The sequence below is a fragment of the Nicotiana tomentosiformis genome, chromosome 1 (genome assembly GCF_000390325.3).
Source record: "Nicotiana tomentosiformis chromosome 1, ASM39032v3, whole genome shotgun sequence".
NCBI classification, from domain to species: Eukaryota; Viridiplantae; Streptophyta; class Magnoliopsida; order Solanales; family Solanaceae; genus Nicotiana; species Nicotiana tomentosiformis.
The window spans coordinates 54,807,705-54,834,172 of NC_090812.1; the positions used below are offsets into that span (position 1 = coordinate 54,807,705).

A 26,468-nucleotide genomic window follows, 5' to 3' on the forward strand; every position below is an offset into this window, starting at 1 on the left:
TGGACGTTTCAATGTGTGGAATCAAGACAAGAGAAATCAAGTCAGCATTCAAGTTAAAATAATTCCCACTAAATGTGTCCATTTCACAATTGTGAGTGTCAATGTATTTACCCACAACCCACATATTTATTTTCTACTTCCTCGCACGGAGTATCCAATTACAACCCGTAAATCATCTACGGCAGACTACCTTGTATACATCTGGAGATGACTCGCGTACCGTAATCTTACGACACTCTTTTACGTTGTACATTAGCACCGCCCTGGTTAGGCGCGTTTTATCAGTAAAAAACATGTCCTTTGACAGTACTGTTGCTCTATATTCATCCCACATTGCTTTTCAAATTTTGTCAATATCCCTTGTGAGGGCATCCACATCCGGCATACTTGGCAAATGATCAAGGTAGAGAGTCTCCCCTAAATAAAACGGCACGTGGGACTCGTACACTCTTGGTCTAACGGGGGGTAGAGCATGCTCCATCTTCAAATCAGGTCCATCATTCTCTTCCTCCTCCTCATCAGGGAAGGGTGTGTCATCTCCAGACTCATCGACATTGTTGTCATAATCATTATTCTCTTCCTAGCTTTGTGCATCTGCTAGATCCCGATTAAATATGTCGTCTTCGGGCAATTGAGTAAGGACGGGACCTTCAGGAGGCTCGTTTTCACTGCACAACCAACAAAATAATGAGTTACTCAAATTGATAAATACTTTACATATAGCTATATCATTTCACTTACAAATCGTAATGTGTTGACATCCCATGATGGACATTATCCTGTTGGTGATGACTCCCGGATGGACTACTATGATCCAACACACCAGAACTAGGCATATTCCAACCGGGCGTTGGTTCATAACTTGTAAAATTTATATCTGGCCGGTACCCCCTGTGGAATATATGAGTGTTAATACAACAAAAATAAACATCGTAATACAAAAGAAAATTGAAGTTTACCACTCGTCTTGTGGATTATGTAAACTAGGAGAAAAATTATTTCCTCGCTCCTCATTCGCTCGTGGAGATAAGTTTAGATCAGGCCAAACTCTTTCAGTCGGAACCTGTTCGGCTAAAACTGCTCCAAAATAACCACCCGATGACTGAGGGATATCCCTGCTTTGCGCAACCTCATTATTGCGAACGTCTTCAGCCTTGACGTACATTTTCAATATTTTTATTACAAGAAATTTTCGGTATTCATCCGGAGTCCTCAAAAAATATCTCAGAGTTTCATCGTCCTCGATGTTAAACTCAGCATAACAAGCAACCCCTTGCGGAGTGACAGAATACGGATATCTTCCGGTTACTTTAAGGTTCACCGAATGTTTGCTCACTCTCATTTTTTTACATAACAACGATACCAATTTATCGTACTCCATTGTAAGTGGCAACTTAACATGACACTGTGGAGATAAACTATAGGTTACTGAGTTATTCGCCACTACAACCTCACCCCTCACCCCCCCTCCAAATATAATGAAACCTTTACTTTTCGTTCTTCAGACATTATGACAAAATACAAAATAACTTAACGAAGAAATATTTCAGAAGACTTGAGAATATTTATGAATGGATTTTTAAAAAATTCTTAACCTCCTTAAATAGGATAAAAAACCAGTCTGGTGTACAATTTATTTTAGGTATAGCGCCTTAAATAAGGGTGCTATACCCAGTTAAATTATTGTTATGTCAGTTAAGCCCAAAAGAATTATTTGTGGGCCCACAAAATATGTATAGCGCCTTAGTAAACGGCGTTATACTTGCCCGTCTTTTCAAATTCAAGTATAACGCCCTTTTAAAGGGCGCTATACCTTAACGGGTAAACGACCGTTAAGGTATAGCGCCTTTTAAAAGGGCGTTATACATATTTTGCTCACTATATTTTTTCACATATTTCGGTCGTTTGAGTCCAAAAGAACCACATTTTGGTTCCGGACTCAACAACATAGTAGGCATTTGGAGCCCGTTTGGCCATAACAAGTTTTTTCACTTTCCATCAAAATTTCAATTTTTACTTAAAGATGAATTTTGAAATTTTTCGAATTTGAAAAAAATACAAAAGCTGATATTCAAAATTTTCACTCAGATCACTCACAAAACTTCAAAAATAACCCAAAATTATATTCATGTCCAAACACAACTCTAATTTTCAAATACCATTTTTATTTTTTAAATTTTTTTTACAATTCTTATGCCCAAACGCCCACTTGGACAAAAACATTGGTATTTTTTAAAACAATTAGTATTTGGAGTTAAGTTGAAAAATGATATTTGAGATTTGAAATTATATTTGGACATACATTTCACTTGAAAAAATAATGCAGTTTCGTGGGTGAGAAAAACTTTTTTCCAAAAAACTTTTGGTTTTCGAAAAACTCGCTTTCGAAAAATCTCCAAAAACTTATAAATTTTCATGGTCAAATACGTTTTTAAAAAAGAATACCGAAAAAAAAAATCTATAGAAAAACAGGTCCGTAATCCATTGAAATTGGAGATTTTTTACCATCATTAATCTTTTATACTAACATATATTAATAACCTCCAAAAGGATGGCTATTTGGTACACTCAATAAAAATGCAATGATAGTATAATTTTTTATAGTATTATTAATGTATGTAAGTTAAATTCATATTTTTATAAGCTGTTTCTAGTTTAGTCCTAATTTGTTTGATATAATTTGAATGGGTACAAATTATATTTTAAAAAAAGAAGATTTTTTGACATAAAGATAAATATGGATAACATATCAAAAGTCTTCTTGTGCAAATAGCCGCATAACAAAGTCATGTCAATGACAAAATAATGAGAATGTAAAAATGAATATTTGAGATGAAAGATAACAATATAGGAGTTGTTATGGGCCGAATAGTGAACGGAGAGCAAATATAAGACATAAAAGGTATATTTGGATCTTTTTCTATTTTTATTATAAAAAATTTGTCAATAGAAGAGGTCAGTCAGGTGCAATGTAGGCAGTCTACCCTAATACAAACATCAGTGACTAATTCCATAGCTCAAACTCGTGACCAATAGATTACACGAAGACAACTTTATCGTTGATAACCTCTAAGGTTTCCCTTCAAAAAATTTGTCAAGAGAATAAAAAATGATACCAATTAAACGAACTAAGTAGCATAAATTATATTGCGGTAAATAGAAAAATGTCAATCAAACATAGTGACCATAATTAATGAAATTCAAACTCGTAAACTAAATGTTGGATTTCTAATCTCTTATATACTGTTTTCCTAGGTGAGCAATTAAAAATGGAGCTATTACTATCCAGTATCCACTCCAACATTTATATGATTGCTTGACGCAAGCTGCAGCTCTTTTCTCCCCCCTTTTGCTCCTCTCATTTGCCTTGGCTTCAAAGTTTACACCAGAAAACCGTCCTTTCCTCTATTTAAAACACTCTTTTAAATCCTAACACCCTTTTATAATTCAAGAAATACTAATTATACTTATGGTGTAATCTAAAATTAATGTCTCCAACAAGTTCGAGTGTACTTAAAAGTAAACTAATTCTCATCATATACAACATTATATTATTAGTGGTATTATTTAAACATTTCTAAAGTGTTTTGAAGTCCATATAAATATGATTTAATTAGAAAATATAATACTGTTCGAGGAAGTAGCATAGCTGTCTATCAAGTGACCCACCACCAAAAGCTTCAACATTTTCTTATCTAATAGGAGTGAATTAAAGTAGAACTACTTTGTATGTAGTAATAAACCGCGACAAGTAGTCCTACCTACCTACCTTCTATAATTGAATAAATACCTACATATCTCACACACTCCAAATCTTTAGCTCTTTCTCTGCCTTCTCTTCTTCATTCCCCATACCCCACAAAATTGAAAAACTCTTTGCAGAAACAGAAACGGAAACTAAAGTTCAAAATTATGAGCAGTGGGCCGTGTGGTGCATGCAAATATCTTAGAAGGAAGTGCGTAAAGGGTTGCATATTTGCACCTTATTTTGACACAGAACAAGGTTTTGCTCACTTTGCTGCTGTACACAAGGTGTTTGGAGCTAGCAATGCCTCCAAGTTATTGCTTAGCATTCCGGCAAACAAGCGTCTCGAAACTGTTATTACACTCTGCTATGAGGCTCTTGCTAGAGTTAGAGACCCTGTTTATGGCTCTGTTGCTCACATCTTCACTCTTCAACAACAGGTGCTTGCTTTTTTTTTTAAGTAACTGAAAAATAAGACAATGTTTTTCTTAGTTTGTTGTTACTATCTTTGTGATCCTTGTTATTGATATTGCTTTTTTCTAGTCTATTGTCTAATGGAAATGGCCTCTTACACACTATCATACCAGACTCCACTTGTGAGACTTTATCTAATAAGACATGTTTTATGCTGTGACTTTTTCTTAGGTTCCTCTTTTCTTGCTAGTTCTACTTGTATTTTTCGCGAACTTGACCAAATAAAAGAGAAATTGTTTTTTTTTTTTTTTTTTTGGGGTGAGAACCGACTAAATTAGAAATGCTGAAGTTAATAAAGGTGTGTTTACACGCGGAGTTGAAAACTTAAGAAGCACGGAGTAGACAATTGAAGTGTTGGAAAATGGAAGTGGATAATGGATATAGAGTTTTTCCCTGTATAGACCTTCTGTTTTTCTTTAAACTCAATTTTTTTTTCCTTTGGTTAGTAAAAGAAAGATGGTCCTGTGCAAAAAAACTCATAAATTTTTTAGATCAACTATGGTACTCCACTAGTTAATGTTTTTTAGCTGGCTGTTTGTATATATGAGCTGATTATTAGTGAAGACCCCCTATTTATTTTAAGCTAACATTTCTGAAATGATGCAAAATTTGTGTGAGAGTGCCCCTTTATTGGGTTTATGCTGACTTCTTCTATTACTCACAGGAAATATAAATTGGAATAATGTAATAGTAGTTGATTGATGTGGACTTTGTATTGTGTCTTTTTGCTTGCCGGGGCTAACAAGTAACCTTAATCAACTTTAGCAGCTCGAGAAATATTAAATACATCAATAATTTGACTTACCTGCTTTCTCCGATTTTTTGTCTTTCGTGGAGGTCTACAAAATATTGTTAAAAGCACTGAGCGGAAGTCTTGATTTGGCATAATATTCAATTCAGATGCGAATAGGTGTACATATATATTTGTATGAGTTTAATTTTTGCACACACTGACAGCGTACACATTTTTTTACACCATGCTATTGCAAGTTCTCCATACATATACAAATAGTAATATTTAAAAAAACAAAATGTAAATATACAATTGATAGATCACATCTATTCTGAACCACTGAAAAATCTAATTGTTTGGTTTTCATATAATACGTGTAGGTTGTGACATTGCAAGCAGAGTTAGCTTATGTTCAAGCCCGTCTTTCTACCCTGCAATCTGCTTCTACAGAAGTGGCAGCAAGTTATTCTAACATATTATCGGTGTCTATGGATCCTTTGTTCGATACAACAGTTTTGCATCATGTGTTGGATCAACAACTGGACAACTGTGACCTCCATTCTGTAGCTAGAGATTTCGACTCTAGACACTAATCTTGAGTTAGGTTCGGGTCTTCAATAGCCATGACAAAGATACTTAACTTAGTTTTTAAGATTTCGACTCTTTTGTTTATATGTAATCTTTTTATGTTCTTCTCTAATCAATGCTAATTGTGCTTGTTTGATTCTTGTTAGGCCGTTTCAGCTTGTCCCCCAATTTCAACTTCGCCTTATTTTCATTTCCTTGTAATGTCAACCTGCATTAGTTTCACCATATATTTTATTGAAATAAAAGGTTATGAGAATAAGAGAACCGAAAAGGGGATTATTTGGCTACTAATTGGGCTTGCAAATTTCCTAATAATTGACTCATGGACTTGGAGGAAATTATTGTAGAGATGACACCAGGTAGCCACTCTAAAAGGTTGCTATTTAAAAATTAGTCGGTGCATCTTGAATTTTAATTTTTTCGGGACAAAACTGTCCTTGATTGTCCTGAAGTTACGATTTTTAATTTAAAATTTTAGGAGAAAATAAATATTGACTAATTAAGTTATATATGTAATATTGACTAATTAAGTTATATTGTCCTGAATTATAGCAACTGTCCTTGATTGTCCTAATTATATGTCCTAAATATTGACAAAACTGTCATTGATTGTCCTGAAGAATGACTATCTGTGCACTTGTCCCGAAATTATTCAATCTTAGGAGTTGGGCGTGGCATTTATCAAAATTAATCCAGCTGAATGGAAAAACATTTTGGGCTTTTAACACATTTGGCTAGCTGACCAAAAATAATTACAATCGCAAGCCAATATATAAAATATACACTAATTATATATAGAATATGTATATTATAATATATATTATTTATATTTTGTGGCTATTATTTTTGGGAGCTGTTATACAATGTAAATTTCTCAAACATTTTCCTATGGTTAGGTGGGTACTCGTGATTCAAGAAGAAGTAAGGGATCTTTACACAAATAGTCGGTCATATTAATTATTTACTTTTTCTATCATATACATAGATTATAAATTAATTATACACATACAATGCATAAATTATGCATATATTATACCTCAACCGCTATTTTTAGTTTAAGTTATTGGGTGGACGGCTATTTGGGTTAATTCTTCAAGAAGAAATAGAGCAGAATTTCAAGGGCCAAGTAAGTTGCCTTCACTTGAGATTTTAACATGCTTGCTCCCTTTTTAAAAACTATTCTCATAAATGATAGTAGGCTTTGTTTATTCCAAAAAGGATACTTTTTAAAAAAAATTATTTTTAGCACTTTCACGTTGATAACTCCATTAACTAAGGATCCCTCTACATTAATATACTTTTTACTACATTTCTTTTTCCCTCACTCTTCGATAATTTTTTTTTCTTCCATAAATAACACATACCCAAATATATCAAAGATTCTGAAAGAAGAACATCTCAAAAATAATTCCCTCTCCGAAATGAGAATTTTAGTTTTTTTTTTTTTTTTTGAGTTTTTAACTTTTTTCTGTACAATTTTAGTTTAACAAAAAATATACCTTTAATATATTTCAAGTATATTATATTGTGATAGTTTACAATATAAATATTCCATCAATATGTCATATATATATTTTTATATATATTTATACCACATATATTCCATCAATATAGAAGGAAAAAAAATATGTCACGTATATTGTTTATATATGGATAATTTCTACAAATATGCACGTTATATTAGTGCAAAATATAAATGATATATTAATAATATATATTTAAATATAAATAAATGTATAAATAACATATGCATATATACATGGTTTTTCCTAAAAAATACATGATTTATAATATACCACAAACATACATTATATTTTTATTCTACAAAATATATGTATTTTATTTCTATATAATATACAGATATATATTTTTTCTAGGATTAAGTTGAATAAAAAGGTCCATGTATAAAAAGAAAAAAATCCGTTATGGAATGGATTGATGGTATATATTTAAATATAAAGAAGTGTATAAACAACATATGCACATATACATGAATTTTCCTAAAAAGACATGATTTATAATATATATATATATATATATACACATTATATTTTTTTAATGAAATATATGTATTTTATTTCTTCAAAATATAAAGATGTATAATTTCGCTACATTACATTATATAAAAAGGTCCATGTATGGTAGGGGTGTCAATGGATATTTAAAAACCGACTAAACCGACCGAACTGTACCGAACCGATATTTAGGTTTCTTTAAATAAAACTATAGGTTTTTATATAAATATATAACTGTACCGATAATTAGGGTAGATTTTTTATTTTATGAAAATAAATCGAAAAAATACCGAACCGTACCGAAAAAATTTATATATGAAAAATATATTTATATATTAAGTTTAAAAATAATAAATTATTAAATTTTTTCTTTGGCCTTGGAATTATGAAAGAGGTTACAAGTCAACAAATAACTAAACTCAAAATCCCAATTCTCAAAACTATTATGCTATTTCTACTGACACTAAATTATTTTCAGCATGTTCACTAGCAATACACAAAGTATTATGACGATTATGAGTAGCAAACTACAATGTATTGGATATGCTTCATTCCGTATGATTTAGATTTATCTTTTTGAATATTTAATCTTCTATAGATTTTATTCTTTAGTCCCAACTTGGTTAATATCTTTCCACTCGTATGATTTATATTTTTTTTTGTCTTTACTTAGTTTCCTTTACGCTGCTGTAGAATAGTTGATGGATCTATACTTTAGCCATCTTTCATATTTTCACTATTCATCGTTATTTAAAAAGTAAAAATATCTAGACAGTTTTGCTAAGTCCTATTAAAGTATATATGTTATTGCATTCTACTTATACTAGTGAATTTTACATGATATTTAAAAAAATATCAAAAATTAGCCGAACCATACCGATACCGAAGAGAAACCGACATGATTGGGACGATTTCGAAAAGTCTAATTTTGGTTATACATTATTAAATAACCAAAAAATTAGTATGGTATAAATTTTATAAAATAACCGGCTGAACCGAACCATTGACACCCCTAATGTATGGAAAAAAAAAAATCTGTTATGGAATGGATTGGTTTCCAACAAAAACATAAAGCATGTTATGGATCGAAGAGAAAAAATATGGAAAGATATTAAATACTAGGAATGCCTTTTTAAGCAGCTTCATTCTTGCCGATTTGAATTGAATGAAATCTGCTATATGTATAAATATTTTACTGCCATATTTGTTAATCATTAATTAATGCTAAACTTTTATATTATGTTTTTAATAGTTTGCTATTAATGAAAGTAGCTCCTAATAAGAAAATTATTCGCGTTAATTTCATTATTTTCACTTAACTTTTAATTTATTACACTGAAATTACTAATCTATATTTTTATAACACAAAGTCACTTAATTTTACCTAAGTATCATAAAAATAATATTTATATTCACTATTACCATGTCTTATTTTTTTCCCCTCCTATTAAATATTTGTGATATTTAGGCAAAGTTAAATGATCTTTTCATTATAAAATTATTTAGTGACTTTATGTGACTAGGTCAAGTCATGAATAACAGAAAATTAAAAATGTACATATCTTTAAGCTCTCGCGTGTGACATGGTAATTGATCGACACTTTCATTTCTCCTACTTCCACTTCATCTCTCGTATACTTCTTAATTCTTCTTTGAATAACAGTCTCGACCACCAAGAAATTTATTATTTTATACGCAATAGCTTAAACGGTAAAATTCTCATTCAAAATACTCCTTGATCATTTTTACATAAGGCTCTCGCCGTCCAAGATAGCTGATAATTTATCCTTCATACATAACAATTTTAAGATAAGAAACTATTTTTTTTATCCTGAATACTTTTAATTCTTTTTAATTTTGCCTAAATATCATAAAAATAATATTTATATCCACTGTTACCATGTCTCATTTTTGTTCCTCCTATTAAAATTTTGTGATACCTAGGCAAGCGTAAATGATATTTTCACTAAAAAAAAAAATCATTTAGTGACTTTTTGTGACTAGGCCAAGTCATGAATACTAGAAAATTAAAAATACACATAGCTTTAAGCTCTCCGTGTGACTTTTGTCTTATGACGTGACATATTTATTGATCGCGTGGCCTTTCCTTTCTCATACTTCCATTTTTTCTATGGTATACTCATTGATTCTTCTTAAAAGTGACTATCGTTTTATACGCAATATCGTAAACGATAAAAAAAATCTTTCTCATTCAGAATACTCCTTGATCATTTTTACATAAGACTTCCGCAATACAAGAGAATTAACAATCTATTCTTTTAACATAATATTCTCAGCCGCTCAAAAAAATTAATTATCTATTTTTCTGTAGGTAATATTTTAAACGATAAAGAAATCATTCTCATTCAAAATACTCCTTGATCGTTTTTACATAAGATTTTCGCCATCCAAGAGAACTGATAATATATCCTTTATACATAACAATTTGAAGATAAGATATGATTTTTCAATCCTGAATACTCTTAATTATTTTTACATAACATTCTAAGTCGCTCAAAAGAATTAAATATTTTTTTTTGTGTGTGTAATATTTTAAACGGTAAAGAAATCGTTCCTAAAATAATCCATGTCAACAACAACAACGATCCAGTAAAATTTTACTAGTGGGATCTGGGAGAATATTGTGTACGCAAACCTTACCCCTACCCTGAGGGAGTAGAGAAGCAGTTTCCGAAAGATTCTCGGCTCAAGAATACAAAAAGATAAAAAGATAAAAAGATAAAAAAAATTAGTATCATCCCATAAATCATAAGAAAAGTAACAACAAAATAAAAACAAGAAGATAGATGCAAAGCAAAAGTGATAGCAGTAAATAGACTGACACTATGAGAAATAAATAGACTGACACTATGAGAAATAAAAGAGCAGTAAGAAACACATTACCCTTCACAACAAAAATTCTACTAGACTAGTCTCGCAAAGTTAGGCAGAAAGTAAATACTTAACTAGCTCATAACCAACGGAATCCATGTCAAAGGAAAAATTAAAAAAGATCCATCAAACATATTTTTGTCTCATCAATATGCAAGGCGGAACAAAGATCACAAAAACTCCCTTTACAAATTCATCATTCGAGACAGGAAAACCACGGATTGAAACAAGAAGATAAACAGTATGAAATTGAAGGAAATACAAACACATATAAAACGGGGCAAAGAGGCGCAAAACATTAGAAACAATTCAAAACTCACGAACTCACAAACAACAAAGGTAGTTGCATGTTTGACATGAGTCAAAAGGGTTGAAGTTCCACATAAGTCAGTCACTTTCCTCTCTCTCTCTATGTGATTTTTGTCTTTCCCCGCAACCACCACTGATCGTATTCTGAACAGAAGCAAACAGTGATGGAGAAATCAAGAATGTGAGGAAAGTTTGTGTCAGAAACCCAACTGACCCACTTAGAGAGAACCTTCGATTTCTCCGAGAGAGAGAGAGAGACCAAACACTTTTAGCACTGTTTCTTCTTCCGACAACCATGAATCCTAGTAAAGTTGAAGCAGAAGATCTATTCCACCATCACTTGGACCCGCAACATCACCAAATCTTGGATCAATCACAGCCGTCAATTCTTCACCAGGACGATGAAGAACCGTTCTTTTCTGATATCGGTTTTTTCCGCGACGAAGATGACGATGCTGCCAGCCATAGTTCCTCCGACCCCGATCAACATCAGCTAATTCAGTCGTCGCTACCTCATTTGGACCAGCAAAACGGCATCGTTTCTGCAAACCCTAACCCTAACCCTAATTTGGGTTTGGGAAAGTCCGGCGATAAAAATAAGGCGGAGAAACGCCACCGGCATACGGCTGGTGCATCGGCGGCGGCGTATATAAACCCGGAACCCCACATTTCATCTCAATTCTACACATTCAACAAGGAATCCCATGCGCTGATGATACGCTGCCTCCTTGAGGGTCGCGTCGCCACGCCGGAGGAAATTCGATCTGTCACGCCGGCGTCGGTGCTCCAGAGCTGGCGCGTGGTGTGGAAGGACCGGAATGAGGACACAGCGTATCTCACGGCCTGGAAGCGGATACAGGACAAGCTCGTTGTGAGTATCGACCCCGTGAATGGTAATGAATTACTGTGTTTCAAGAATAATTCGAGTCAATTTGTTTCCCATGTTGATCAATGGCATGATATAGTCACGAGCTTTCACCGTGACGCTGATTTAAAACACTTAGGTCTCAAAGAAACTATAGAAAAAATCAAGCAGGTTTGGACTGTAGGTGCTAAATTTTATGGCATACCTGAGAGTTATATTAGGGTCTGTGTTGAGGTGTGTCCCGTGTGCTCTGAGTCTGCGCCACGTACTAAGAGGCGTAGGTTCGAGTATACTGAATCATTCGATGTACCAGCAAAGGAAGTGCCCGTTAGATTACAGCAATTAGCTGCCAAGTATAAAGTGGTGTTGTGTATTAGACAGAAATATATAAGGTATAAGCCATTTATGGCTGAGGTTAAAGATTACGCGTGTCATCGAGCAGGAGAGCCTGCATCCTCGAAGAAATCGAGGATTTTAAAGAGGGAGCCTTACGCGTCAAAACGGTGTGGGTGTGGGTTTCGTATCAGGGCGATAGTTCCAATATCGAATTATAATGAGAAGGATAAGACATTTGTCTATCAGGAGGAAGGGACAGCAGTCTTTAAGTTGTATGCGGTGCACTCGGGGCATGAACCTGGCCCTTTGGATGGGAATGCAAGGATAATGCATCGAGTTGTTGGGCATAAAGGAGGGTTCTTGATGGATCAGGAAACAGTGTATGGGATGGGTGATGAAGCAGAAAATGAAGACTTTGGGTTCCTTGGGAAGGATGGTGGGGATCTGCAACATTCGATTTTGCAGCAAATGCAGGAAGCAAGGAATGAGATTGGGCTACTTGAGGGCCAGATCGGGAAAGTTCCTCATGAGTTATTGTGCTCTGTGTCGCGTGAACTGTTTGATTTTGTGAATAAGCTTAGGAATGTGAGAGAATATGGATCCAAGTCAGTTGGATTGCTCTCAGATAAGCCGATATCGGATGATCTCTTGGTTGGGGAAAATGATTTGGCAGATTGGGGCGCTCATCATCATCATCATCGCATTTATGAGGATGGCAAGGATGCAGAGCTCATCGAGGAAGATGAAGACAGCTTCGGGAGGACACTTGGGGAGGTTGCATCTTGGGATCAGATAAGGTCAGGTTGTAGGAACGAGAAGGATCTACTGGGTGAGTCTTGTAAATCAGAGAAACCAGTGGAATGCAATGAGTTTGATCAGAAGCGCATTCTTGAGTGTGGGAATTCTAAACTGACCAAGCCCTTAAGGCATGATGAGAGTATAGATACAGATGTAGGTTTCGTTGTAGAGAACTTCTATCCAGAGAACCCTAAATGGTTTGATTCGCCCTGTGAACTGGACTCCGGCACAGACTGTGGCGACAGCGGATTCAAGCCTGGGGAGATTGTTTAGAGATCTTACAGCTGGTGACCCACTCTAACTTAATTCTGAGTCTTTTCTGTTCCATTTTTCATACTATAATGTTAGAAGTGGGTTGTATATTTGTGTAAACAAAAGGTTGAAACATCTGGCAACCTCTTTGTTGTCTTTGCTGTTGTAATTCTGTAAAGTACAGCCTGTGGGCTTCTTTGCACATACATTAGATAGTTATTTGACTTGTCATAAATTTTCAAAACTTCAACTTCGTTTTTCATATTTGAGTTAGTGGTTTCCTTTATTATCTTGCATTTATAGTATATACTGCTGCTCTATTGATTTTATTGCTGAGATGCATATAGCAGATAATTACTGAATTGTGCTGCCTTTTTGTCATTGTAATTATTGTAAAACTATTTCTATATGCAGTTTATTATAGAAAAACTAGAGTTATATAAAAACATACTACTAAACCATTGCGCATGTATCTGTAGCATTGCAGAATGGTGTTAAACAAATTTTGGGTTCCGAAAAGGAAAGAGTATCACTTAAATCCGAAAAGAGTAATATCTAATCAATACTGTAGATCACAGGAAGCTTGTTCCACAATAGCTTTTGGCTTCAAGAAGCATTACCTTCTTTGTTCATTCTCCGTATAACTCATTGAACCGAAAGTCACATTTGGCCTTCAGTCGTGCTAAAACCGAAAGTAGACTATTTATTCCCTAACTGACATGCTTATCCTAAAAAAAGGTATAGAACGTTTGATTTCCTTGCAAACTATTGATGGTTAAGTAAAGAATAAGGACGGTATTTGAATTTTCAAATAACAAGCAAGATTGGCTAAATCTGTTTCTGTTAGCTGTATTTATTTGGGATTGAAATGATCTCTTTGGAAAAATCTTCTCGTGTGTATTAAAGAATGCATTCACAAGTTACAAATATTTATGTGTTTCCATAAGCAATTGGTAGGTAGTATTTGAAGAAAAAGCTCAGAAGACTGAAGACCATAAGTTGGAATTGCCTCAAAGATCTATGCTTCAAACCTAGAGAATCATAACGGAACATCCTGTGCCGTCCCATAGTAAAATCAGTTGTTGCTGATTCCTTCTTATCTTTTCCTCCTTCCACAACTAGAGCTCGGACATTGACAAAATTGTTTTGAGAATGTGGCAAAAAGTTCTAGTTTTTATTTACTTGTTTTTTTCCTTTTTGATGAAGGTGGCAAAAGCTTCTAGTTGGAGGTGGCAATTTGGAACTCTTAACTATTGTTGATGTACGAATGATGGCTTATTTCTATGGCTTCTGAGTGAGATTGAACAGAGATACATGAAATGATTCTATTCAGTGGTTTGAAAATTATCATGTAGATAGATATCCTTAGTAACTCAACAAGCTAATCAACTTATCTTGATGCGGGAAAAGAAAAAAGAAGACAAGGAGATCAATCTAGCTTATTTTGGTTCGTTTTGGACAATGTCTAGTTTGACCTGTTGGCTCTAAAATCTATGTCCTATTTTCAGAAACAAGGAAAATTTGGAGAAGATGAGACTGTGTAATGCTCATTTAATTCAAATGGTTGCATATCCTGATCCCATATATCTTACTTATGTGTTATGACACAATAATAACAGGTATATGCAACCTCGTTGATATTTTGAGAATCAATAAAATTAATCCAATTTAAGTTTGAACTCTTTATTTTTTGAAAGATAAATCTCAACCTAAGTACAGAATATTTAGAATTGTGTCTACTAATTTGAATTCAATTGTTATCAATGAAGCGACCTGTTTTGACTGTGTACTAAAATCACCAGGATTTTTCTAGGAAAGTTTTGGCAAAATTAAATGCTGTCAATCTTTAAATTTTACGCACATTTTTGGATTTTCTATTAAGCCTTTAATAATACTAATGATCAAATCTATGAATTGTATCAATCTGTGAATATATGATTTGTCAAATAACTATAATGAGTTGTGATGGTGTCATTGAGGTTCTTTTTCCATTGGTGCTAGAGAGAATTTTGTTGGCTGCTTGTAATAAAAAACCTTTCCAGTCATCTCCCTTGAGTTAGTTCAGATTTGCTTTTGTTTGAAAATGAAAACAACAGATCTTCCTATTAAAATTGTATTTGCTTAAGAAAAATACAATCAATTTGTTCATACTATTGAGCATAAGTTGCTATGTTTAGCTTTGAGTTCTGAAAGCAGTCATGAGGAGAGAACCTCTTAAGCTAGCAGCAAACATTGGAAAAAGTGTGAAGGTTTATTGTTGAAGAACTAGTTCGTGACGATTATCTTGATGTGGACATGTAATTGAGGAATAGAAATCTCACAGGAACTTGTCATTGTCTGTTAGTTTCAGTTCAACTATAATTGTTGTCCTCACATATATCTGTAATGGTTTCTTTTTTTCTTTTACTTGTCTGTAGTATCTGAGAATGAAAATAATGGGTAAAAGGCAATTGAAGTTCATTTAAGATTCCTTTGGATGTGTTTTGACAGCTCCCTTGCGTACAAACAGCTTATGGAAGTTTATCTCTCATTACATTACTTTCCTTTTTCTTTTTCTATTTGAATTGTCAGAATAGCTACTGTTTGGTCGTAGAACAATGTATCTGTATGTCTAAAGAAAGCTGATGTATGCTCCTGCTGCTTTAGGGATAAAATTCACTTCTTGATTGTTATTTTCCCTTTAGCAGACCTTGTTACCTGTGAGGCGTTTCCCCACTTATCAGTAATTTTATTGATCCTGCTCCACATATCCACATATGACATACCTAACGAAGGCTAAAGTTAAGATGCACGTACATTTGTCCTCTTGGCAAAAACATAAGGAAGGGCTTATTAATCATTAACCTATTGGAGCTTCTTTGGATCTCAATGCCCTTCATCAACAAGTATTTGTATCTTCTGTAACTCTTATAAGTACTTGTGATTTGGTTGACAAGTTTAACAGTTAACTCATGAAACTAGAATCAAAATAAATCTTTCTCCCTGCTTTCTCAAAAAAAAAAATGTTTCTCCCTGCTTGTGTTTTTTTTTCCTTCAAGTTATGGCTCGTCCTGTTAGGTTTTCCATGTGTCTAAAAATCTACTTTATTTATAAAAAGAATTTATGTGTCTAGTTGAGTTGGTTTTGTTATCCTAAGCCTAGAATAAATAGCCCATTATGGATCTTGGAAATTGGACAAGCTAGTTTTTCTGGTTCTGGGTTATTTTGAGGAAAGTATAAGATGTTCAATGAGTTATATGGCTACCTCCCATATGGAAGCCGGCACAAACTGACTGCAAGAACGTCGATTGCACAATGTTGGCAGGCTGCTATTTTGAAGAATACAAGCTTTTGACATGTTGCTTGGGTGGCGTGAAGCTTTTGGTGAGTAAATTTTAAGTTTCATTATGTTAATTATATGCAGATAATGCTCTTTATGTTCTCATTTAACATACTGCTGCTTGTTCCTCTTTTACGTTTGCTTTTATTTGCTTCCTTTGTTTTTTGGGGGTGAGAATTACACATTGGAGAATGATCTTTGTAATTCAACCGATGTTTCTTATGCTGTTGTTTGCGGATGTTCATTAGTGAAGTGCAGAGGACGGTTTTCTTTTCCCAAAGAACGATAACAATGCTTTCATTGTCTTCTGGATTTTGGGTGCATAGTACCTTATCCTTTTTTGTCTTCTTCTGCATTTGAAAGAAGGCAGATTCTGCAGAAAATAATTCCAGTTTATATTTTGAGTGAACTGCTTGGCTTTCCTTTGTACATTTTGATAAAGTGTTCTGCTGTGATGCTTCAAATCCATTTGTTAAGTTTCTGCATTTTGCTTTCTCGTTTCGTTTTGAAAGAAAGTTTGCAGGTCAAGTGGAGAAAATTTTATAACCCCATGCTCTCTTTTATTTTCATTTCACATAGTAAAATGGAAGGATAAAATTTTACTCTTAGGACTGGCAAAATCAGAAGCATGGGATTGATTCTTTAAATGTCTTTGGGATGGAAAAATTTCCCTTTGACCAATTCCTTCTGATTATGTGACTTGGTCCAGTTCTCCCATGGAAAGCCCAGAAAGGTGCCATTCTTACTGAATCTTTAAACCCCCAAAGTACCTCAACTATTTTGTAAGATTTAATTTTCAGTTATTTCAGCACGTGTATGAAAAATTAAACAACTGTAATTGCAGTTGGATGCTTCTTTTTTCTGTTTTATGTGTTTCATATGGGATGTGAATTCTAGAATCCAAGCTTTACGAGGAATTGGTTATGTTGTGTCAAAAACAAGTAAGCTATAGGAACTTATCAACATGCTATTGTCTGTTTTTTATGTGATGTTCTTAAATTCACCATTCTCATGTTTGGTCTGGCTAACTCAAAACTCAACTTAATGTGGCATTTGGACTGCTGTCTTTCTAACCCATTAAGTTTTATATGCTTTTCATGGAAATAAAATTTCATTGGTAGATTTACCCCCAGTTGTTACAACTTGTGTATCTGAGCTTGCATCTTTTGAACCTGTGAAATGTTTTGCCTGCATTCTGGGCCCCGGCCTGAAAGTTGTGTCCTCCCCCCCCACCCCCCTCCTTTTTTCTTTTGCCCCCTGGTTCCCTCAGATTGGTGGGACCTTAGGTTACATTGAGGTACTAAAAACCCAGTCAATTAATCCATGTGAAGAAGTGTAGTGGAATTCCAACTAATTGTCGAAGCCATCTCAACTTTATTCCACTTTAGCTCTGTCAAAGGTCACATGGTCTTCAATGTTGGTGATGAGAGCAGCAATGTTGATGCCTCCTACTCAACTTGGGACCTTGAGGGGATGAGAATGAGCAAGTTCTCTTTCTATGCATGTTTACAGGTGCCTGGTATTGCAGTTTTAGAAGACTGTCTTTGTTTGGAGAAAAAGCAGAAGCAGTCGACATTGGCGAACCATTTTGAGGTCTGTCTCACAGAAATTGCTGGATTGAAGTGTCAAACACGATCATTTTGAGGACGTTCTGTTACAAATGCTGTCGGTTGATGCACCTGGGTAGTGTAGATTTGGTAGTTCAATTCATATGTAAGTAAAGGTTGCTTGAGTTTTTGACTTTGTAATTGCTGTCACTCATGATTGGTTATAGTTATTTCGCTGTGGTGCAAAGCACAAACGTTTACTTCTGATTATTTTGTGCATTCTTCTATTGCCCACTTTCAAATTTACGTTGTTTCTTATGTATGCTATTAAAGGAAGAATGAGAACTGAAGTGTCAAAAGGATAAAAGGAAGAACTTATACCGATGCCCCTGGGAAGAGGAATAATTACGAATGAAATTAAGAAGCTTCTTTTCAGTATATGGTGTCGTAAAAGGTTAAAATTACCCTCCCCCCTAAATCCTCCTTCCCGTAAGGAATGTCGCATTTTGGGGTAATGAGGTCAATGTATTTAATATTGTTTTTTATAAAAAAGATTTACACATTTAGAAATTACTCAGAGAATAGGTAGTCAAAATCAAAGTATTTTTGCTGTTCAAAATATTCAGGAAGGGTTTGAATAAATGTAATTACAGAAAATCATTTCGATCTTTAAATAGTTACAGTGCAATATAACTTGAGATATAGCGAGTGGTGGTCATAGTTAAAGGATTTTAAAGTATCAAGAATAATTTATAGTGGCTAAATATTGCAATTAAATCGTGCTTTGAAGAATCATAATAGGCATTATCTCGGTTGCAACTGGCTGTAGTTTTTTAAGTATCAACTTGGGAAAGAGGTCCAATGTTCCAATTGGTTTGTGTAATTAGTACGATAGACTTTAATGAGTAAAACATCATATGAAATCGATTCGAATATGAAGAATATAGTTGCAAAAATTATGGAGGAATCTATGCTATTTGTAAATGGTATCTCAAAGCTAAAATTAATATTGGTGATCTTTATTTTCTAATGAATGGGTAGAATATTTTCAAATTGTTTGCAAATATGTGATTATAGTTCTAACCCATACACCTCTACTACTTCACTAACTCTTCGTATTCAATTCTTGGTATGAGTTAACTTTTTTCACTAAACCTTAAGAACCTCTTTTGCTAGTGGCCCTATTAGTATAGGTGCTTGATCGATAAAAAATAATTGCATTCGCTAGCAAATATATATATACACATATAAAATATATACATTTTGTTGGCTATTATTTATGGGAGCCATTAAAAATAAATTGAATTAAATCATACAACAACAACATATGCAGTGCAATCAAACTATAACAAGGTAAAAAAATTGATACTCCTCACCTATGAATTAACTAACTTATTCAGTGACTTTAGCATTTGATTGTACCAAAATGGGACAAGTGAGAAATAGAATAAAGGATTTATGGCCCAGAAATAAAATAAAATAAAATAAAGGATTAAAGAAAGAAAAAATAGAATAAAGGATTAAATGGGAATCAACTTTGAAATTCAAAAAACAAATTCGGCACTTAATTAATGATCAGCGCCCTATAAAGATGACAGCGCCAAAAAAGGCGCTCTCTCTGCGCATACGTTTGCTTTTACAAAAGCTAACGTCTCCTCCTTTCCCTCCTTCTCCCACTCAAAATTCAAGAATTCAATTCTACAATTCCCCTTTTCCCAAATTATCATATCATCAAAACAAGCGTCACGCATTATCACCAAGAGTTCCATTTTTGTAATTTTCTGTTGGTTACTGGTCATCAAGAATTTAGCCAGGTTTCTTTTCTTCTGTTTCTGTGTATTTTACGTTTAGTGAACTTGATATTCAGTGCATGTTTTGGTTATAAGCAAAATGAAATTTGAGAGTGGAAGTTAAAGATTTGAAAAAATTCATACCAGAAAAGTTCTTCTCTTTTTTTATTTTCAGGTAAGAAATATGTTCTCAATTTCACTCGAAAAAGGGATTTCACGTTGAAACCCGTTATTTCTGAACAGAATCCACAAAAATTCCACCCATTAATAGTTGGTCTTATACTCTTGAAAAGATAATAATTCTTTCATGGAGCAAAAAAAATATCAAATCAAGATTTTGTCTGTTAGTATACCTAATAGGATTTTAGTTTCTAGGGCAATTAATTCGACATTCTTGTAATTTTACATGTGCATCCATTAGAAGCTTAATCATTTTCACATTCTGGACGAGAAACTATACATGACAAAACAAGAGCCTTATTTCCTGCGGTTTCTTTTTTAAAATTATAAGGTATAGTTGTTTAATTGTATAGATAACTGTAGATTGAATATATGCTTTTAATCCTAACAAAGTAAATATCAAAAATTGTTTGAGAGGTTCTGCCCGAGAGGTGCTGAAAGATCATCACAACTTTTGTGACATTGTAAAAAGGTTGCACATTTAGTTGTTAGGACTAAATCTCAGTCCTTTACCATCTCATTCTCTTTCTCTGTCTTAACCTTTTAAAATTCTTTGTCAAGGCGTAAATGTTTCAACATGCATAACCGCCAAAGTGAGAAGCCTTTGCATATGGAGACAACTTGCGGCTCTCTTCTGTCTGAGATGCAGGTTTGCTCCAACTATGCTCTTCTATTGTTATCTTAAGAAACACAAGACTTATATCGTATTGTGAAAGTGTTGTCTTTTTGGTGTGTTACCTTGTTTGTTTGGATCAGAGAATATGGGATGAGATGGGAGAGCCAGAAATTGAAAGAGATAAGATGCTTTTTGAACTCCAACAAGAGTGTTTAGAGATATATAAAAGAAAAGTGAATCAAGCAAGTCGTTCTCGCGCTCAACTGCAGCAAGCTGTTGCTAACTCTGAAGCAGAACTTGCAAAGATATGTGCAGCACTAGGAGAACAATCATCATATGCTAGGCAGGTTAGAGACAAACAAAAGCCTCTCTTTTGAAGCATTCAGTAAAACTTTAGATCTTTTGCTTGGTATGTAGAACCTTTTTAACATTTAGCCTCCTATATAGCAGAGTTACAGAAGTTTGAATGAAGAGCTTAAGGCTATTAAGCCTAAGTTAGAAGAGATGAAGAAGAGAAAAAGAGAGAGGATGGACCAATTTGCAGCTGTTGTCGATCAGATACAGTGTATCTCGAAAGAGCTCTGTGTACACTTACAAGAGAATACACAAATGAGTTCCATTGATGAAAATGATTTGTCTGTCAAAAGACTAGAAGAAATGCAGAATTATTTGCTTGCTTTGCAAAAAGAGAAGGTCTTTTCTGTTTCATCTCTTCCCTTGTAATATAATATTATTTTATTTTGATATCGCAGTGATATGTACTATAATCTTGTGTTAGCTACACGTGCATCTCCTTTAATTTTAATATTTGTATCTGTGTCCAACTGCTTCTTTTTCATTTTTTCTTGAGCCGGGGGTCTATCGGAAACAACCTCTCTACCTTCGTAAGGTAGGGGTAAGGTCTACGTACACTCCACCCTCCCCAGACTCCACTTTGTGGGATTACACTGGGTTTGTTGTTGTTGCTGTTGATATCGCAGTGATATACTTGAGCTTAAAGAAAGAAGTAGGGATTCATATAGCCGACCCCAACTTGTTTGGGACTGAGGCGTAGTACGAGTTGTTGTTGTTGTTGTTGTTGTATCTCTTCCCTTATCTTCAACCTCTGCCAGTTTTAGCATTGAGATTGGTGCTTTGAATAAAAAAGTTTTCAAGTTCTGCAAAAAGAGTATGGTAAAACTGTCACTTCAGAACTGCTTAGAATAGAGAAAAAACAAATGGGAAGTATCATCCCATTTTCATTGTGCGGAGTTTCATACTGATGGAAATATTTTCTCTGCTATAAAGAATTTCAAGAGTTACCGTTTGTCTAACAGAATCTCGTAAACATTTTCAGAGTGACCGCCTGAAGCTGGTGCTTGTCCACTTGACAACTATCAATTCATTATGTGTGGTGCTCGGGATTGATTACAAACAAATCATTGCTGAGATTGATCCAACCATGGACGACTTCAGTGTCTCGAAAAACATAAGCAAATATATGATCCTTAAGTTGTCGGCTACAATTAACAGATTGAAAGGGCTCAAGAATCAGAGATTGCTTAGGGTGAGTTTAAATGTCAATTTAATTGTTCCAAACCAAGTTGCATATTGCTCTCTGCTACTAATGCTGATCTACTTGTTGCTTAGCTTCAAGATATTGCAACTACCCTTGTAGAGCTGTGGAACTTGATGGATACACCGCTAGAGGAGCAACAACAATTTCATGATTTTATAAGGCACATAGCAGCTTCAGAAAATGAAATAAATGAGCCTAACGTTCTGTCTGTGGACAGTCTTCAACATGTATGAAATAAATAAACCAAATGATCTCCAATTAATTTATTTTATGTTGTTAATTTCTAGCAGAACTAGAATGCTCCCTTGGTTGGTTCTGCTGCTTTCATAGCAGTAGATCTATTGCAGTAATGAAATTATTGCGATTCTATACTACTTGTGCAGGCGGAGACCGAAGTGTCGAGGTTGCAGGAAATGAAATCAACAAAAATGAAAGAGGTTCTTCTGAGAAAGAGGCTGGATTTGGAGGAAATCTGTAGGAAGGCACATATGGTTATTGAGATTCAACATTCAGTTGACTTTTCTGTTGAAGCTATAGAATCTGGTAAATGTTTTCTGTCATGAATCAGACATCAAGGTTACACATAGCTACTTCTATCCATATGAATTTCTAACTGAATCATTTCTGCGGTAATCTCTGGATTATTTGTATGCCTAACGACATGGATTTCTTAGGAGAAATCTATTTAAGGTTTAATATGCTTGGATGTTTGTTGAATCATTCAAGTTGTAATGCTATCATTTGTAGGGGCAAATGATCCTTCATATCTGCTTGAGAAACTCGAGGTCCAGATTTCCAAGGTTAAAGAGGAAGCTTTTAGTAGGAGAGATATTCTTGAAAAGGTTGAGAAGTGGTTGGCTGCATGCGACGAGGAGTGCTGGCTGGAGGAATATAACAGGGTTGGATGTTATACTGCTTTGTTTTAACCTCTTTTGTGTATATTCTGCACCATACTTCTTTTTCTAATAAGTTTCATTCCAGGATGAAAACCGTTACCATGGCGGAAGAGGTACACATCGTAATCTGAAGCGAGCTGAGAAGGCTCGAGTTCTTGTCAACAAAATCCCTGGTACGGAACCTATTTTCTGTTCCTGTATCTCCCATCATTAAAAACTTATTTTCGTTCTAATAGAATAATCTTTCTTGCTTTTGGTGTACTCTTCTTTGAGTTAGCTTACTGCATTACATGCGTTCTCTAAGTATACAGATACCAGAAAATAAGAGTTTACTCATCTGTGTGGTGTCTGAAAATTTGTTTTGCAAATCAATAATTGGTTATCATGAACATATCACCGACATTGTTAAATTTCTTCTTAGTGTTCCAATCAAACTTGATCTGTTCGATAAGAAATCTTAACATTGTCTTTGTGGCAGCTATGGTGGAGACATTGAGATCGAGAGCTAGTGCTTGGCTGAAAGAAAGAGGACATGAATTCTTGTATGATGGTGTAAGCACCTAATTCGAATTTGTTAAAGCTTTATTAAGCAAGACTAACCCTGCATCCACATTCTGTAGCTGCCTTAACTCTTGGAAGTAGGTGATTTCACTCTTTTGTTGTTACTTAATCCTTCACTTTTTCTTTCCAGGTAGCGCTTCTTTCTATGGTTGAGCAGTATTGTGCTCTACAGCGGGAGAAGGAGCTTGAGCGTCAGAGGCAGAGGGTATGAATTTTCCATTTGATTACACATGAAACAACTGCTCTATGTATTAGTTGTTTATAACGTTCTTTTTTTTATTCAAGGACCAGAAGAAGCTTCAGGGACAATTAATGGTGGAGCAAGAAGCACTTTTTGGATCAATACCTAGTCCTTCAAAGAGTGCAAAGAAGAATTTTAGACCATCAATGGGAGGTTTGACCAATAAAAGACTTTCGCTCGGAGGAGCAATGCTTCAAACCCCATATGCTGGTAAAGCTGCACCATCCTCTCATACTGGAAGACTGTCTAGCTCGTTGAAACAACAAACTCCCCAAAACTCTCACCAAACTGGTAGGCTTGTGATCTTGTTCTCTTAGTGTATCTAAATTTACTTTTCCACCAATAATTGTAGTATACTAGCTTCTATGATTACATGTTTATTGACCTTTTGCAGCTTCTAGGTTGGGCTGCATTATTGATATCTAAATTGTCTAGTTTTAATTTTGTTGTTGCAGGAAGGAGAGATAGTTTCATGGCACCAAAAAGGCAGCAATCCTGCAAGGTATCAAATCCACCTAGAACTGAATCAAAACAGACGATGAGGCCCCCACCGGATCCACGTAGAACTGAATCAACACAGACAAGGAAGCCTCTATCTCCCTTATCGTCTATGTTATCATCAAACGCAAGCACCATTAATATTCAGAATCAGACCCTAAAGAGTGGGGAAGTCAAGGAAACACCGTCTTTGAACAAAACTCCGGTTATGACTCCAACCAAGATTGCCTCTGCTGTTGAAGACAGACTCAAGGAAACAATGTCATTGAACAAAACTCCAGTTATGACTCCAACCAAGATTGCCTCTGCTGTTGAAGGATGTATTACCCCAAAAACAATGACTATTCCAATGCCGGCAACTCCTTCCACAGTTTCCATTGCAATGCAGACTGCAATGACACCTGCCGTGCTCCATGTTTCTGGTTGTGCTGGTGATATTGAGTACTCATTCGAGGAGAGAAGAGCCGGTTACAATCCATTATCACATACCAGGGTCATTAACAAATGCTTGATTTAGAGTACTAGTATCAGTATATTATCTTGAGATTCTTTGCATTGTTAGCCGCCATAAATGCATTCTACTCATCTGGTTTTAGGCAATGGTTTTTCCACTTTTTTTTTGGTTGGTTTCTCTTTAGTCATTTGTATAGTGGTGCAAGATGAGAAATAGTGTTTACTTTGTTTTGATGATTGTGGGCTTGTGCTCTTGAATGGACTAAAGTTCTCAGTAAGTCCTCTAATACCAAAGAATATGAGACGTTGCTTTTGCAAGGGTCAAACTTACTTTTGGGAGAATCCTTCTACTGGTAAGTCAATGTTAATATTTTTTTTGGTTTTCCACCCGGTGTCGCATTGGAGCCCGATTATATCAGTATTCGCGCCGAGTAGGGCTCCATTCGGGGAAAGTGCTCCCTGCCAAAGATTTTTCCATACTCAGGCTCGAACTCTAGACCTCTAGTTAAGGGTGGAGCAGCCCATCCGAGACTGCAATGTTAATATTAAATTGCTTCAGTTGGTAGCTAAAATATTAAATTTTGGAACACATCCTAAGTCAAGGTCAAACATCTTTTATTTCATACTTGTTCGGTCATCCAATTACAAACTGTTTTACTTCAATTCTATTCCTTGGGACTTCAAGTAGTCAAATGATACTTTATAGTGCTATTTTCATTTTCAAAAAACCAAATGAAAAAACAATGGAAAAAGAGGATCGTTTGCCTTCGATGAGATTTTCTTTTTGTTTTTTTGGTTAGGACTTAGGAGTAAGTCTAGTAAATAGAGGGGAAGGAAGAAAAAGAGGATTTTTGTTGAATTTAGATGTTAAACTTAAGTGGTATATGATAAAATTGCAGCCCCATTACATGCCTTTACAAATTTACAATTTTTTTTATCATAGATAAATAATATATGTATGTTCACTTTTAATTGTAACTTCTAATGTTAAACTATTTACTTTGCTCTGCCACAGAAAATTATTCTACCACTGAGCGGCGCTAAAAAAAGACAGAGGTAAAAAAAAAAAAAAAATACTCTCTCCGTCTCAAATTATCTATCGTGATTTTCAAAAATAGTTGTCTCAAATTATTTATCATTTTAGAAGTTCAAAACTAAATTAATTATTTTTTTCTTATTTTACTCGTAATATTAATTACTCTTAAAGACTACAAATACCTCAACAACAAACAACAGTATAATCCCACTAGTGGGCCCTGAGGTAGAGAAGCTGTTTCCAATAGAAACTCGGCTTCCTCCCTCCAAAAACTACCCACCTTGCTCTTGAGGTCACTCGAACTCACAACATCTTGGTTGGAAGTGGAGGGTGCTCACCACTAGAGTAACCCAATCTTGTCAATTACAAATACCTCAGTTACGAGTAAATATTAAATGAAGAGATTATATTTTAAGACATAAATAAAGGTAAAACAGTCAAAAACTACTCCCTCCGGTCAACAATAAGTGATTTTTTGGTTGTTTTCACACAGATTAAAAAATTCACCTTTTAACATTAATTAACAATGAAATTGACCATATTAACCCTTACTATTTCTTCACATAAATACTCCTAATACATGCTCAAACACTATTTACTCCAAGGACAGTGTAGGAAAAAAATAATTAGTTCATTCTTGAAATCTGAAAAAATCACTTATTTAGGACCACAAAAAAATGTCAAAAAATCACTTATTGTGGATCGGGATCGGAGAGTATTCAATATTTTCTTAATATGCGTGTAAAAGAGAAACACGATAAATAAT

The 26,468-nt window shown here is 34.5% G+C and overlaps 3 protein-coding genes across 6 annotated transcripts; all 3 read left to right on the forward strand.

Annotated features, from left to right (window-relative positions):
• Positions 1-3,071: 3,071 nt before the first annotated feature.
• LOC104099580 (LOB domain-containing protein 19-like) lies at positions 3,072-5,680 on the forward strand. Its single transcript, XM_009606619.4, has 2 exons — positions 3,072-4,185; positions 5,333-5,680. Exons 1-2 carry the CDS (start codon positions 3,913-3,915, stop codon positions 5,543-5,545), a joined length of 486 nt encoding a protein of 161 aa, XP_009604914.1. The 5' UTR covers positions 3,072-3,912; the 3' UTR covers positions 5,546-5,680.
• A 4,909-nt stretch (positions 5,681-10,589) lies between these two features.
• On the forward strand, positions 10,590-18,140 carry LOC104099581 (uncharacterized). Of its 4 annotated transcripts, XR_001969936.3 has the most exons (4): positions 10,590-13,042; positions 14,214-14,268; positions 16,312-16,370; positions 17,839-18,140. XR_001969936.3 is itself a non-coding variant. In XM_018771907.3 (2 exons), the coding sequence occupies exon 1, from the start codon at positions 11,052-11,054 to the stop codon at positions 13,026-13,028; it is 1,977 nt and encodes a 658-aa protein (XP_018627423.1). In that variant the 5' UTR covers positions 10,590-11,051; the 3' UTR covers positions 13,029-13,042; positions 14,214-15,472. The 4 variants fall into 4 exon arrangements, 1 of the variants encoding a protein (XP_018627423.1); XR_004507863.2 differs by having other exon boundaries at positions 16,312-18,140; XR_001969937.3 differs by lacking the exon at positions 14,214-14,268.
• A 1,322-nt stretch (positions 18,141-19,462) lies between these two features.
• On the forward strand, positions 19,463-24,984 carry LOC104099582 (65-kDa microtubule-associated protein 3). The gene is made up of 13 exons (XM_009606626.4): positions 19,463-19,687; positions 20,405-20,492; positions 20,600-20,806; positions 20,910-21,152; positions 21,796-22,005; positions 22,089-22,244; positions 22,401-22,560; positions 22,765-22,916; positions 22,999-23,086; positions 23,392-23,465; positions 23,605-23,679; positions 23,760-24,006; positions 24,171-24,984. The coding sequence occupies exons 2-13, from the start codon at positions 20,421-20,423 to the stop codon at positions 24,728-24,730; spliced, it is 2,244 nt and encodes a 747-aa protein (XP_009604921.1). The 5' UTR covers positions 19,463-19,687; positions 20,405-20,420; the 3' UTR covers positions 24,731-24,984.
• The last annotated feature ends 1,484 nt before the right edge of the window (positions 24,985-26,468 follow it).